We start from the raw sequence: 14,706 nt of genomic DNA, 5'->3' as shown, positions 1-14,706 counted from the left end.
TTTCCAGTTAGAGCTTGGAGGAGTAGATCTTCAAAAATTTAAGTTAAATTTTAGAGGAGTAGATTCGGTTGTAAAGTAGTTTTTTTTAGCAATTATTAACAATTATCCGATAAATGGAATGACATGTCATTTTTTACTAGGTAAATGGGATGACATGTTTTTTTTAATCAAAGTTTAGTCAATCTTAAAAGACTAAATTACTCTTATGATGTCAGCGCTTGCAAACGAAAGTTAACGGATTGATGGACGGTAGAAGTGTTTTGTCAATTTAGGATATACGAGTGATACACTTAAAAAATATTTACACACATTTAATAGGTGTGTCATTTAAGGATATATGGCTGATAATTTCCCTTCATTTATTTTTTGAAGTTTCCATCAAGAATGATAATAGCTCTTCCAAGATCCAACTCCACCTGACCAAACACATGACCCAAATTGGTAAAAGAAGATTAGTTGGTTGCACTCCTTTTTTGAGAAGATGAGAAGAAATCCTCTTATTGTTCTTTGTTAGATTTTAGGATATTCCACTCTCTGCATGGGAATTTTGGGGATATGGGGCAGTTGCCATTTTTGGTAGCTAGTGGGAATGACACTATTGAGTTGGTATCTGATTACTGCATAGTGTGAACCAATCCACTTACTGCTATTTCATCAACAAGAAAGACATCAAAAGCTTCCCTACATTTTGGGTTCTTCACTGGCTTTTGCACTTTATACAATTTTATTTTCATTGCAAGTCAACAACGTGTTTATTTATTTATTTATTTTAAGGAAGAAAATTTGTGTACAGTTCTATGCGATGCAAAGATCATAGGATGATGATTGATGAAGTATACATTAGTAGAAAGCCGCACAAAATAGGAGGCATTAACATCAAGTTGGCCATGTGAAGGAAAGGTAATCTAGTAATGAGATTATAAAGACGCGTACGGTATGAAAATAAAACTGATATACAGCACACACCGTTCTTTAATTATCTTAGGGCGTGTTCGGGGCATTGCTTCAGCTTAAACTTTTTTTTTTTTTTTTGAAAAGCCTTTAGCTTAAACTTTTGAAAGCAAAATAAATATAATATTTGACGACGCCCAAGTTTATTTATTTAGTAGCTAATATTTATCACCTATATAAATTAATTATTCTCCCCATTCATGTGAGCAGAGTACACTAGAAATTTTACAAATTGAAATAAATAACTGGCACCCACATTAAGTTGTCATATCCCATTATAGACTTAGCGCCAGCCTTATAGAGGTGTTCGTGAAAAATCTAGCACCCACGTTACGCTGTCATGTCTCATTATGGAGGTGTTCGAGAATCGAGAAATCAATGGCTTGCAGATGAAAACTCAACTGACGGAAAAGGTAAAAGGGAAATGGAATACCTCTCAAAAGTGAGAACAGGAGAGCCAAGAGTTAGTTCGAATTAGATTTCACGAGGATAAATGCATTGCGAAGGAAAAGAAAGAACAAACAGGCAAAAAGGAGATTCTTTTCTTCACAAAAATTTCGCTTCTATATCTGATATATTGAACAGACTTCACAAATATACATCTCACGCTACAAAAGGCCTAACATTTTGGCCGTACATCAAAACAAAACGATGCAAGACTAACCCCAGAACCTGGGAAGATAGTAATGGTGCTTTTACTTTTTGAATTGGGGAATCCTAATCCACCATAGGAATCATCAATAATATTTACTTAATAAATCCACTTCCAGAAAGAAGCCTTGATAGAAAACCTTGGCTGTTCCTGTTGTTGTCCTTGTCATTTGAATTGCGTAAGTTACTTATCAGAGACCAATGTGTGCTGAAATCTGGACTATAACCACTCTGTTGCATAGCTTGCATGAGTTCAGATGCCTTCCCGAGATTGTTTTCAAGGGAATATCTGTTAACTACAGATGAGTACATCTCCTGTGTTGGAGTGTCTCCTAACTGAACCATAGAAATCAACAGCCTTTCTGCTTCGGTGGTCCTTCCTTCTTGGCATAGTTTATGGACAAGCACGTGCCATGTGTTCATACTTGGTTTCAGATCCCTAGCCATCATCTCGGCATGCAAATCCATAGCTGGATCCAACTTATTACATGTACTAATTATAGAATCATAACTAGAAGAATTAGGAGTGCTTCCTTTCTTCAACATTATGTTCAAAAGATCAACAGCCTTGTCTAGTCGTCCATACCCACAAAACCGCTTGATTAGATTGTCGTAGTTGATAGTATCAGGGACTAAATCTTTATCTACAATCTGATCCAAAAAATGTTCTGCTTCCTGAAGCTTGCCCCGAGAAAGAAGCCCCTCAGCAATTGCATTTTGAACAATTGAATCATGGACCAAGCCTTTTAGTCTCATTTCTTGACTCAACTCCAAGGATTTTCCCAGTTCCCCAACTTCACACAGGCAGCTTATTACTGATCTTAAGCTGCGATTACTGGGGTTAAATCCCTTAGAAACCATTGCAGCAATATAGTACATAGAACTTGAAACATCTTTATGCTTTGAAAACCCATATATTAGAAAATTGTAAGTGACTTCATCTGGTAGCAACTCATTCTCTTGCAGTTCATCTAAAACTCTTTTCACATGAAAAATGTTTCCAGATGACATAAGGTGAAAAACCAAGATGTTGAAGATGATGAGATTATGAGACTTGTTTTGTCCAAGCATTAACTCTTTCAGGTTTAATGCCCACGGGACTCCACCCTCCATACACATCCAGCGAACCAAATTCCGATAACTTGAGATCGACAGGCTTAATCTTTTTCTTATCATGGCAGAAAGTAGCTCCCTGACTTTCCTCAAGTTATTAGCTTCACAATGCCCTTGAATCAGCATATTGTAAACTTCATCTTCCAGAAGCATCCCCTGGGATAACATATCTCGGAACAACTTAGATGCTTCTTCAGCCTTCCCTGTCACGCAAAATCCACTTATGAAGGCACTGTGGAAAGAAAACAATAATAAAGGTTGCTCCTTCAAACTAATCTCTCTTAATGCAACAGCTTTTTCAAGTCTACCAGTTCTGAACAGCTGTGGAATTAATGAAACAGAAACATCCAAGCAGGGAGCCATGTTCTTATCCAGCATAGAGTCCAGCATTTTAAATGCAACTGAAAACTTTTTCTCCTTACATAACCCTCTTATAAGATGGCTATAAGCCATTTGATCCAAGTTGCAACCCTGCTGTAGAAGTTCTTCCACCAGTGCATGTGCATTGCTGGAGAACCCTGTAACACAAAGCTTTTCCAGGAATATATAACAAATATCTGACCTTAAGCAGGGACAGGACACTAACATGCATTCAAAAAGCTGTAATGATTCTTTCAGCAATTTTTTATGGCAAAGACATTCCACAAGTGATTTGCAATCCTCCAACCCAGGCAACCACTTTCTATTTTGAGCAATATCCCAGAAAGCATGAAGATCCTTGATGAAGCCTTTCTTACACAAACTCATTAATAGAGTAGTATAACTCTCATTCTCAATTGTTAGACCCCTCTGAAGCATCCCATCAAAAATTTTCTTCCCATCACGTACCAATCCCTTCTTGCAGCATGCTTGAATAAGCAAATTGAGAGATTCTTGGTCTAGCTTATTGGCCAATTTTGGCATTTTCTCAAGAAGACCAGTGCACGCCTTGATATGGGAGCGAGAAGCACACAGCCCCTTTACTAGTGCTGAGAAGACAGACAGAGACAGTTCTTGACCCCAGCGAACCATTTCATCTACCAACAGCAATGCAGCTTTTAAATTACCACGTGCATGTACCATCTTTATAAGAGAGTTAAAATTAGGTATCATGGAATCTTCAATAATCTTACTTAGTTTTCTCTCATACTCATCTAGGTCTGTGTCTAAATAAAGTCCATTTCCAAGATTATCAAAAAACTCCACCTTTGAAAATCCCCTGTCATTGTCCCTTCTCAATCGGACAGCTGATGGATTGAGCCCCAAGATCATAAAACCCTTGGAAAGTGGATCCTCCAGAGAAGATAGTTCAATTAGACCAGATTTAGCCATCTCAGAGACCATTATTTTTGCTTCATCAAATTGCCTGGCTTTGCAATACCCAGCTAAAAGAATTCGGTAGGTGGATAAAGTGGGAGGTATCCCTCTATTCACCATTTCATCAAGAATTTCTTTGGCATGCTTTGACATACCCTCCTTAAACATCCCACTGATAAGAGAGTTGTAGGTATGTACATCAGGATTTAAGCCTCTTGATAAAATCTCCGAGAAGAAGACAAGGGCACTTCTCAAATTCCCTTCACCACAAGTCCAACCGATCAAAATCCCAAAAGTTATTTCATCAGGCCTGAAACCTGAATGCTCCAACTCTTGCATGAACAAATCTGCTCTCTTTGAACCAAAGATGCTACAGAGTGTATGAATAATCCTATTGCCAGCAAGAACATCTGGTGCACACTTCATCTCAGTAAAGAAACTCAGTAAATCTTCAAAATCCTTCTTCTCACAATACCCATAAGCAACCTCGTTGAACACTAAACTGCTAGGCTCCAATCCAAAAGCCATAGCCTTCCTAACAAGGTTTCTCGACTCCTGAATCTTTCTGTTTCTACATAATAACCTAACAACATCATGGAAACTAGCCTTTTCTAGATCAGTTAAATTATTCCCCATTACCACCATATCTACACAGACGCGAAAAGCCAATTGGGTTACTTTCATTTTAACCAAATGATTAATAAAAACACGATAACAAGACAAGAAGGGAACTAAACCCCTCCCCCTCATTTGATCAAACACCAAAACAGCCCGCTCTACATCACCAACACCAACATACCCTTGAATCAAATTACTAAAAATTTCATTACTTTTCAATAAAATCCCCTCCCTCTCCATTGCCAAAAGCAATAACTCAACTTCTTTCAGCATCCCCGCTCGTATAAGCATCAAGGCCATAACCTCACATGATCTAGGAAGATGCCTAAAACCCTTATATTGCTTACTACCCCACTTAAAAATTTCCCATAAAGTTTCAACCTTTTCAGGTCTAAACCCAACCTTTTCACACTCAAACCAAAACCCCACCAATATTTCAAGCACATTTTCAGGTTTCAACACTAAAAATCTCAGAAACTTACGCGCAGTTGCAGGTACCACATCAGATATATTCAAAAGAAGGTCTTTTAATGAAGCATTAGCATATGACTTACCTTTCTCTGTCTCTAACAAATGAGAACTCCTAGAAAGGCCAGATTTTGCTATACCATCGAAACTTACAGAAGATAAATCTATGTGGGTTTCCTTTTCCTGGTCCTCTGATGATGATAACGATGACTTTGGACGATTTTTCAGAACAATATCACTTGTGAAAATGTGTTGTTCTGTGGACAAGAAAGAACGAGCCTGTTTGATTTTGTGCAGCTTGCGGGGGTTCCTGAGAGTGGAGAGGATTTGCGACATATGATTGCTATCAATTTCGAAGATTGATGTTGTTCTTGTACTCATCTATCGTCTATGGCTACATTGCTTAATGCTTAATGACTGATTACAGAGTTGCGGCAGCTTCATCAGTTTAGAACAGTGAGAGAGAAATTTCGTGGGAACGACTTGATTTTCAATCCTGCTACGGGAAAATAGCACAAGGAAGTAGAAACTTAAATTCTTTTGAAATCTAACACAAAACCCAATAGAAGCGCATAATAACATCAGAGTCCTTATTGTTCTAAAACTTCACATACTCAGTACCTTATTGCGCTTTGTTCAACGCGGGTCCTGCAGTTAATAATGTCTTACATTTTATATACAACGGGTATTAACTATTAACAATAGTGAAAACTCATTGAACAAATTACATTTTTACAAGTTAATATGGCATTAAATGATTGGTTGAGTAAAAAATAAAAAATAATATGTAGACTATGTGTGTTTTTATTTAATCAATAGTATTATATTATATCAATTTGTGTAAAATATTTTGTACAATAAGATTGTGTTTCAATCATTTCTCGTATATTCTTTTTTACAATTATTCTATATAATAGTTATTTAAAATAAATTATTGTCTAATCAGCCTAATTACAATAAATTATTGTCTAATTACAATTATTCTATATAATAGTTATTTACAATTATTCTACTAAGAAACATAAAATAAATTATTGTCTCAAATTTCACTAATATTCTCAATGTCAATGTATCATGATATGTAATAAAAATAACTAAAATAGAAAAAATAAAATATTGGATCAATTACAAATGTCGGCTAGCTCTCATCTAATCAGCCTCTTCCTCCCTCTTGAAGAGTTGACTTTCAAGACTAGAAATTGGCTTCAGATTGCTCTGAAAAGGCCATAACCAGCTTTCATAATTGTTTAAATCGAAACAATCAGACTCACCAAGGGAGGCAAGGGGAACGAAGAAGACTAGAAGCCACTTAGCACCACAACACAAACACAATGAATCAAAACTTGAGCTCCCTTTTGATTGGTCTGGTTGGTGCAGTAATCACTTTGTCTGCATATTCACAGACTCTCATCTCTTCAACTCAATGCATCGCTGTTGGCCTCCTTGTTCTCGTGTTTGGTCTTCTTGTCAGAGAAGGGTTCATATCTCTCTAGCTAGCTTGGTTCTTATATCGCGTTTGACTTTGCTTAAGATCTTTGATTTCTTATGTTAAATTCTTTTCTTAACATTTTAATTTCTATGTATGTTTGGCAATGCTTTGACATGTTAAGCATCTCTTCTTCTCCATTTTTAATTTTTTTTTTCCTTCCTTCCTTCCTTCCTTCCTTCCTTTTAGAATGAGATAATAATATATATTTTATCATTTAAAGTGATTATAGATCTTGAGGCGTTGTTTCTGAAATTTAGTTGTTTAGTTATTTACCATCTTAAGTATGTTATTTTCAATCCATTTAGCTAAAATAATTCAACGATCGAGCATTATCGCTCACCATATAAAGTAACAATTATACACGTGGTGCAATTTCGTAAATAGTTTTAAAATTATGGATTAATCACATATCGTCTTGTATACTATTTCTCATCTTAAATACTTTGTTTTCCTTGAACAACTTTGCTTAGAGAGAAAATTGCACATATTGTACACCTCTCGGATTGCATAATGCTGAATCTATGAATCAAACAAACTTGAATTTCATCATATCATTACTATTAATATTTCCTTTTAGATATACATGGATATTGATCATGTTATAGCTGAAGTTTAATTAATTCAACATGTAAATATATTATTCCAAAGCTAAGTGCCTTGAGGAAACCGTGTTCGGTGCTTTACACAAAGATATATCATACATGGAACGGAATGCACGGATTACGCATAAAAGCTTATGATACAAATGATACCAAAGAAAGCATCCCTAATGATCACAAGCCCTAATCCATAGGGCCTGAAACTTTGCTATATTTAGAACATGGATACTACTATAATATGAACATTAATTAATCAGAATTCTACCTACAAGTATAAAAACCTGAACAAAAACTGCAGTGCGTTAGGCCAAAGAAACTGTCCCACTAGCATAAGAAAAAAAAAAAAAAAAAAACGAAAATCCTCAAAGATGTTAGTAAAATGTTTACCAAGATTTTTGTGGTTGAATTGCTTACTCACCGAAAACGAAAACATCATAACTACATCACCATCATCATTATATCGCGATTATCATCTGATATCCAGCATGAGAGAAGGAGGCAGTATTGTAGCCAGAGACGACTTGCCGATGAACTAGTTAACACATTTATGTAGTAGTGTCATATCTAATGAAGCAAAAATGATGTGATCAACACGCCAATGTTGCCGGCAAGTCATCCTTGGCTGCACCACATACCCTCATTCCCACATGCAAGACCTTAGATGAAAAATACCGTAAAATGTTTTTAAAAAAAGGAAAAATGCTCACTTTGTGACAAAAGACTCATTAACAGAAGTAACGGACATTCGAAACAACCCAACCAATCAAATAGAGACTACACTGCCATAAACTCAAAGATATGGAACAGAATTTCCCAAATGAGAAAGACAACATTCTCTACTTGAAATAAGCAAAAGGGAACACACCCATCTTTATTTTTTTTAACACAAGAACAAGCAAGAAGCTGATTGGATAGAAACACTTTCATGGCAGTGAGTAAACAAATGAGGTTGGGTTGAAGCAAGAGTTGTTTATAAAAGGACTTTGCATACTGTGTCACCAAAAGCTATTAATGAGGTTATGATAGCTTTAAAAGCTCAAATAGGGCAGCTTTAGAGCAGTCTATGCTGTGACTGTCTTCGTTCAACAAATTAGCTGAGAAAGCTGAGTTACACGGAAGGTTCAATGGTTAAAGATGTGACTTTGCATGGGTCCTAACACCAAGATTTATTGAGCTTGAAGATCTGTCTCTATCACCCAAGCTCCTCTGTAACAAAATAAATTAAGCCTAGAGATCGATCTTTATCAGTTAAAGATGACCTGGATGGCTGCAGAATCATTTAAGATACGCTGCAACCGTTTTTACTAGTAGTAAAGGAGGTGTCTGTCCAAAAGCAGTGCTACTTGTCTACGGGTGTTGGGTTAGTTGACTCAATTTACTCCTTTTTGGTCACATCAATAATTTGACCATCTTGCCAAGTTTGAATCGTGCATGAGCCCCCTTCAATTGTTTCCTCTGTTAAGACCTTTCTTTTTCTTCAATTGAACTCTATGCACAACCCAAAATTAATTAACGGTTCATTTTTTATTAGAAAGTATGGATCCGTTTTGTATTATGTTTAATAAATATATGGTTTATTAATAATGTTTTTTTCACAAAACTAAAAAAGATATTATAAATTTTCATCAAAGAATGACTTATCTTAAACAAAAAGTCCGTGGAAAGTGTGCTGTGGGAATTGGGATGATTGAAAAATGCATTATCATTCAAGCCGGCAAACCATGCAAGTGTTCCGCCCCAATTCAAACATACAAAAATGAAACAGAGCACGGCAGCTGATCAATTTGTAACTTTGTTTTTATTCATTTTCAATATGCAAATACGTTTTCTTTTTGTACAATCGAAATTAAGTACACTAATCGTATTGATGCCAAAAGTAAACAATGTGAATACAGTTGAATTTCCTCACAACCACTTGCCACCGTAAGATGGATACCTGCCAGATTATATGCCCACAAGAAACAGTGCAAACAATCAGCCGCTTATTGGATAACAAAAAAATGATCTAGTGAGCAACTTTGCACATCATATGCCGAGCAACAATATGTGCCATGATCTTGTAACGGTTCATAAAAAGCAATGGTGTTGTGAAGTAACCAAACAGACCATTGCAATGTTGCATACCATAATGAGCAAATGTCACCCACTAGATCTAAAAGCACATAAGATAGGAGTTAGAAGAAGCCAACCTACCACTTGGAATTCTTAGATTCGCCTTCAAAAGCCACCGAAACATCCATAAAAAAGTCATATACATGATACAACATACCTTTTGATTGAGGCCTCCGAAACCACAGGCATTTTAATACATAAGGACAACCTCCAGAAATTACAGAAGTGAGAATACCACGAAGCTATTTCTTCAAACAGTTTAATATTTACAAACTCCTTTAGTTAAGAAATTCATTAGTAGTAAGAGATATCAGATCTCTCAGTTCAACGTAGCAAAGCAAGCAATAAAAGTGACTAAGCTAGCAATTCTTCAAATGGATGTAAAATATAAATTAGCGGAATAAACTAAGGCCAATAACTCAAAGCTGTAGCATGGGGAAAACTAAATTATAGGGCATAAACCTGATAGGCCATTCAGAAACTAGAATATGGAATTTCATCAGTTCTGTGTCCAACAAAACCAAAGCCTAAATGATATCAAAACTCATTTGAGCATTGTCCACACCTGTAGTACACTTAATGCATGATGCTTCGAGGAAATGCTGCTTCTGATGGTTCTATCGACTCCCATGGCTACACCCAATCACAATTAAAACACTAGCTAACCACTTTCCTGATTTGATTGAACCTGTTAATTAGCAAGGGATTTTCAGCCTCTAGTGCAAGGGATTTTCATTCGAAAAGTTAGAACTCACACAGCCTAACCTCACAACCACAGTTCAATAATTCTTACTTTTAGATTGATGCAAGAATAAAATAACAATACCAGCACTGTGGGTTATGTTAATTCCGCTACTTCACAGAAACTGGAAAGGTCAAAGAACAAATCCGTAAAAAAATAAAACTATTAAAACCAAGACAACATAGCTGAAGATAAACAAAGCCTACATTTAATACAAATTCCAGAGGATGGAAGTCACGGTTTTGTACTTCTAAAGGAACGTGAACTAGGGAAAATAAAAGCAAAATAAAGCAGCAACATAGGCAGCCAGCTATGTAGGTTCTTGGGAGCACAATGAGTAGAGCTTGGTAAATTTGGTGTCAAAAAGATGTCAAATTCAACAGTGAATAAACAAGTCCTCCACATATATTTAGTCCTTCTAATTACAGGCAAGAGGGTGGGCCATGAGAATGTCAACCCTGGTTCATCTGGTCTTCCGGTTTAGGCAGGCTTCATCAAAAGAGGCAGTAGGCTGGCTTCAGGCTTCATGGATCTCAGCTGTTTTAATGGGAAGGGAAAGGCAACAAGGTAAAACACGAACATCAGAATCCTATTTTGAGGGAGTTGGATAGGTTATCATATCAAACTGTCATATGTATGTGACCAGACTATATGCACCGGAGTTGCCAACTATATCAATTGAAAGTGAAATAAAAGAAAATGAAAACCATAATCTACCTGCATGGACTGCACAGAATTCTAGTAATAGCTTTTGCGCCGAGAAACAGGGGCATGACTGGATAACCTGATAAGAGAAGCTAATATGAGGATTGTGGCTTCATAAGGGCGAGACAATAATTAAATGATCCCCCTAAACAATCTACAAACTATAACCTCTTCCACAAATATATGAGAAATCTTAAAATGTCTCAGTGATAGTAGATGAAAATCCATGGCATGCAAACAATAACTCCCAAAATTTGCGTTCAACCAAGTACTTGAACAATCTTTCACCCCAAGGGATCAGTAAACTGTAATCTGTTGTAAGAACCAAAAAGAGAGGAAAAGCAAACAACTAAACCAAGCTCAGGCACATTAGAAAGAACTACAAAGAATAAACAATACTTACCCAGAGCCACTTCGTCCTGAAGAATAACTTCCATAACTTCCATATGCACTGCCAGTACCACCGAGCTGCAGATAACATGAAAGATTATTATAAAGCAAATAATAGACGGGTTTAACACAAGCTGGACAGATGGCAAAATGTATGAGACGGGCAAAACATAAATCATAATATAGAACAAATTAATAACCAAGCAGCAGAAGCAACTTGCCTAAAAAAATTTAAACAAATAATAATACAAGTACAAAAATTATTTTTAAAAAAGGTACACCAATTTTTTTTTAAGAGGAAGTACCTGTGAACTACCATAGCTTCCATAACTATCACCAGCAGCCAAATCACTTGATCCATAGCCACCATAAGGAGGTCCACGTCCATGCCTTTTGCTATCTCTACTTTCATAATTTAAGCCATCTGACCCATTTTCTGACACGGGAATGTAAGGCAAAACAGGCACAAACGTAGAAACAGCACCCTCCCTATCGAAAAGATTTGCTCTCAACCGTGTCATTACTTGTATGAGAGCATCCTTGGCAAGATCAAGGTCTCCAGATATCTGATCATAAGAAATTAACAATGTTTCTATCAGATGAAGGGAGGAGAAAAAAAAAAAAAAGCTAAATATACAGGACAAAATTCAGAATACACATGTAAAGGCTTTAATTTAGACTTTACCTGCACCATCTCATCATCTTCAGATGCAATTTTTGGGAGGTTTTCCTTAGGAAGTATGCGAATATTAGCTTTGGTCAGTCTCCTCATCTCAGTTATAATAGATCCTCCTTTACCAATAAGGCATCCAATACGAGAGGTTGGAACTAGAAGTCGGGTTGTGAATGAGATAAGCCCTGAATCTCTTTCAATTTTCTCACTGCACCTGGGTTGCAACCGAACGACTGCTTCTATCGTTGCAGATAGTGTGTCCTCAAAAAACTGAAACGGCCCCAAATTTGAATATGTTTAGAACTATACACACCAAGACCCTCCATAATTAACCATGCATAAAAACAAACAACAAAAGAAAAAATATTCACCTCCTTCGATGAAACAGTTATTAAACAATCATCTCCTTCGGTCGATGAGCTATCAACTTTTATAGCTGCACCAGATTCCTGTCTTATCTGATTGATTATGGCACCACCCTTGCCTATAACCCCTCCAATATTAGCAACTGGACAGACCAACCGAAGGGAAAATTCTTTTGAAGACAAATCATCCCTTGGAGCTGAATATAAAGAACGTGACCAGTCTCCAGCAGTATCACCTTTGTATCCTCCGTAAGGACCCATCAATGGAGCTATTCCCACAATTGGAGCGGCAGCAGTTGGACCCACAAGTGAGCCACTGGAAGAGTGGGAGTTGGAAATAGCAGAAGCAAGCAAGTGTTGAGACCGAGATGGATTATCATGAAGGCGAGATGCAATTTGACATAGAGCCTTTTTCACAACTGAAGCTTCCCCAGATATCTGGCAGCCAGAAAAAAGAATATTAAGTAAAATAACATTATGACAAGCAACCCAGTCAGAAGCCAAAGCCAAGAAGATATTAACAAATTTAACAAAGAATCTCCAGGCATAGCAGAACACTATAGGAAATTTATAAAATTCATCCAGAATACCTGCACAAGCTCATCTGACCTCAAAGCACAAGAAGGTAAATGCTCGTCCTTAAGAATGCGAATCTGCGCACCTGTTTCACTACGAATGTTCTGAACTATCTGTCCACCTTTCCCAATAACACATCCAATCTGGTCAGATGGTACAAGAAGCTTAGCAGTAACCTGGTGACCTCCATCAGAGTCCTCATCACCTCGCAATTCTTCAGCAATAACTCTATCGTGCACCTTAAATAGTGCATCCTGAGCGGGTGACACAAATTTGTCGCCATCTTCAAAGGCATTAGTCTCATCACTAGCACTGTAGACAGTAACAACACGTTCCTCAGAACCTGGAACAGTCTCACCGATTCTGATCTTTGATTTAGTGTCTATTCTTAACTGCTTGACAATCTCCCCTCCCCTTCCAATTATGCTCCCAATCTTTCTAATTGGACACAAGTATCGGTACACGGTATCTTCTGGACCAATTATAAATTGGTCTCTATCATCACCAGTATATCTCCTTTTATTTGGGCCATGGTCAGCATAATCTGTCTGAGAGTGGCTCCGTTTTCCGTAACTATTCCTCTGGCCAGCCATGACAATATTGGTGTTTATGTCTGTGCAAAATCAAAGACCAATACATGAAAATGCTTATCATGTAACCAAAATTTATCTTCTAAATTGTTTACACAAACTATAAATTAACCGTTCCATCACTTGGGAGGCAAATCAAACTGCTAAGCGATCTTAATGCATCAATCTGAACATAAACAGGCAATGCAGCCAATTACCCAAAGCAAGCTTCTACTTTTACAGACTCACCCGTAATAAAATAAAAAAATTCAAACCCAAGATTCAATAGCATTTACCAAAAAATAAAAAATGAAGGACAAAATCCTCCAATAAATTGTTGCTGATAGAGAAACGGCATCTTCCAGTTGAACTCATAGATAATTTCATCATAGAGTTAAGAAATTTACACATGATATGTAAAAATGAAACATGCAACGTAGATCTGATCAATGGACGGTAAAGTCAAACGCTATTTCCCAAAAAAATTAAAATTAAAATAGCAACAAATAAATTGAATCAAGAAATTGTAAATATAAGGACAGATACTGTACGTCGTTTGATAGATGCCGGTGACGGCAGAAGAGAGTGTGAAACTAGAGAAAAATTCTTCTTCTTCTTCTTCTTCTTCTTCTTCTTCTTTGCAGTCACTCTCTTCGTTTCGGATTCTAGGGTTTTGACCGAGCTTGTGTTCGTTTATTTCTGCTGTTGTGTGTAATGTGTATGTGTGATGCTATGTTACACGTGCGCTACACGTCGTTCAGATTCTTGATAATCACATAGATTCCCCGTATGTTTTGGATATTCGATATAAAGTACAAATTGTCTTAAATTGCAACAATTTACTTCTTCTTTAAAATTACAAATCTTTACGGAAATTTTCAATATCTTCGGTTAATCTTTGTGGTTACTGAAAGCAACCAAATTCACATCATGACAGATCTGGTTTTGTCGAGTTGCCAGTGAATACAAAATTAATTTGATGGATCATTCAAAAAAAAAAAATACTATTAAATGTCGTCACATATCATAACTTATTTCATCACTTTAATTTCAATTACTTTCTAATACTTTTCTCAATTTCTTATCTCGATAAAACATGGATAAGGAAAAAAAATGAGAATAAAAAGACTAGAAACAAAAAAATTAAAACAATATAATGAGAATGTGATCATGTGTAGAAATTAAACGAGAAGTAACAAGAATATTCATTACTTTTTAGTAATTTTTTTCTTTGAATTACATGAAACTATTAATCAAATTACAACTCATATTATATGAGACTATTACCGATATTTACAATCAGACAATTAGTGTGACTAATAGTTTACATTAAATCTTGTATAGCATTGCCTAAATTTTTACTCTCTCTAATATTCGAGAAACGTCAAT

General features: G+C 36.3%; 3 protein-coding genes across 3 annotated transcripts; 1 reads left to right on the top strand and 2 right to left on the bottom strand.

The window, feature by feature from the left end:
- Positions 1-1,517: 1,517 nt before the first annotated feature.
- On the bottom strand, positions 1,518-5,597 carry LOC18039085 (pentatricopeptide repeat-containing protein At5g15280, mitochondrial). Its single transcript, XM_024182830.1, has one exon. It carries the CDS (start codon positions 5,476-5,478, stop codon positions 1,699-1,701), a length of 3,780 nt encoding a protein of 1,259 aa, XP_024038598.1. The 5' UTR covers positions 5,479-5,597; the 3' UTR covers positions 1,518-1,698.
- Positions 5,598-6,231: 634 nt separating this feature from the next.
- LOC112097281 lies at positions 6,232-6,744 on the top strand. Its single transcript, XM_024182461.1, has one exon. It carries the CDS (start codon positions 6,429-6,431, stop codon positions 6,588-6,590), a length of 162 nt encoding a protein of 53 aa, XP_024038229.1. The 5' UTR covers positions 6,232-6,428; the 3' UTR covers positions 6,591-6,744.
- A 3,331-nt stretch (positions 6,745-10,075) lies between these two features.
- LOC18039955 (KH domain-containing protein HEN4) lies at positions 10,076-14,034 on the bottom strand. Its single transcript, XM_006431130.2, has 8 exons — positions 13,869-14,034; positions 12,763-13,361; positions 12,179-12,610; positions 11,820-12,077; positions 11,440-11,700; positions 11,148-11,212; positions 10,757-10,823; positions 10,076-10,576 (listed from the first exon to the last, which is right to left on the bottom strand). The coding sequence occupies exons 2-7, from the start codon at positions 13,339-13,341 to the stop codon at positions 10,778-10,780; spliced, it is 1,641 nt and encodes a 546-aa protein (XP_006431193.1). The 5' UTR covers positions 13,342-13,361; positions 13,869-14,034; the 3' UTR covers positions 10,076-10,576; positions 10,757-10,777.
- Between the last annotated feature and the right edge of the window lie 672 nt (positions 14,035-14,706).

The sequence above is a fragment of the Citrus clementina genome, unplaced genomic scaffold (assembly GCF_000493195.1).
Source record: "Citrus clementina cultivar Clemenules unplaced genomic scaffold, Citrus_clementina_v1.0 scaffold_6, whole genome shotgun sequence".
NCBI classification, from domain to species: domain Eukaryota; kingdom Viridiplantae; phylum Streptophyta; class Magnoliopsida; order Sapindales; family Rutaceae; genus Citrus; species Citrus x clementina.
This window is presented reverse-complemented; position numbering and strand designations above follow the sequence as displayed.

Coding starts and splice junctions, on each gene's coding strand:
- LOC18039085 (XM_024182830.1), bottom strand. CDS start 5,478: ATGAGTACAAGAACAACATCAATCTTCGAAATTGATAGCAATCATATG.
- LOC112097281 (XM_024182461.1), top strand. CDS start 6,429: ATGAATCAAAACTTGAGCTCCCTTTTGATTGGTCTGGTTGGTGCAGTA.
- LOC18039955 (XM_006431130.2), bottom strand. CDS start 13,341: ATGGCTGGCCAGAGGAATAGTTACGGAAAACGGAGCCACTCTCAGACA. Junction 12,611..12,762: donor GGTCAGATGAGCTTGTGCAG/GTATTCTGGATG, acceptor TCTGGCTGCCAG/ATATCTGGGGAAGCTTCAGT. Junction 11,213..11,439: donor GAAGCTATGGTAGTTCACAG/GTACTTCCTCTT, acceptor TGTTATCTGCAG/CTCGGTGGTACTGGCAGTGC.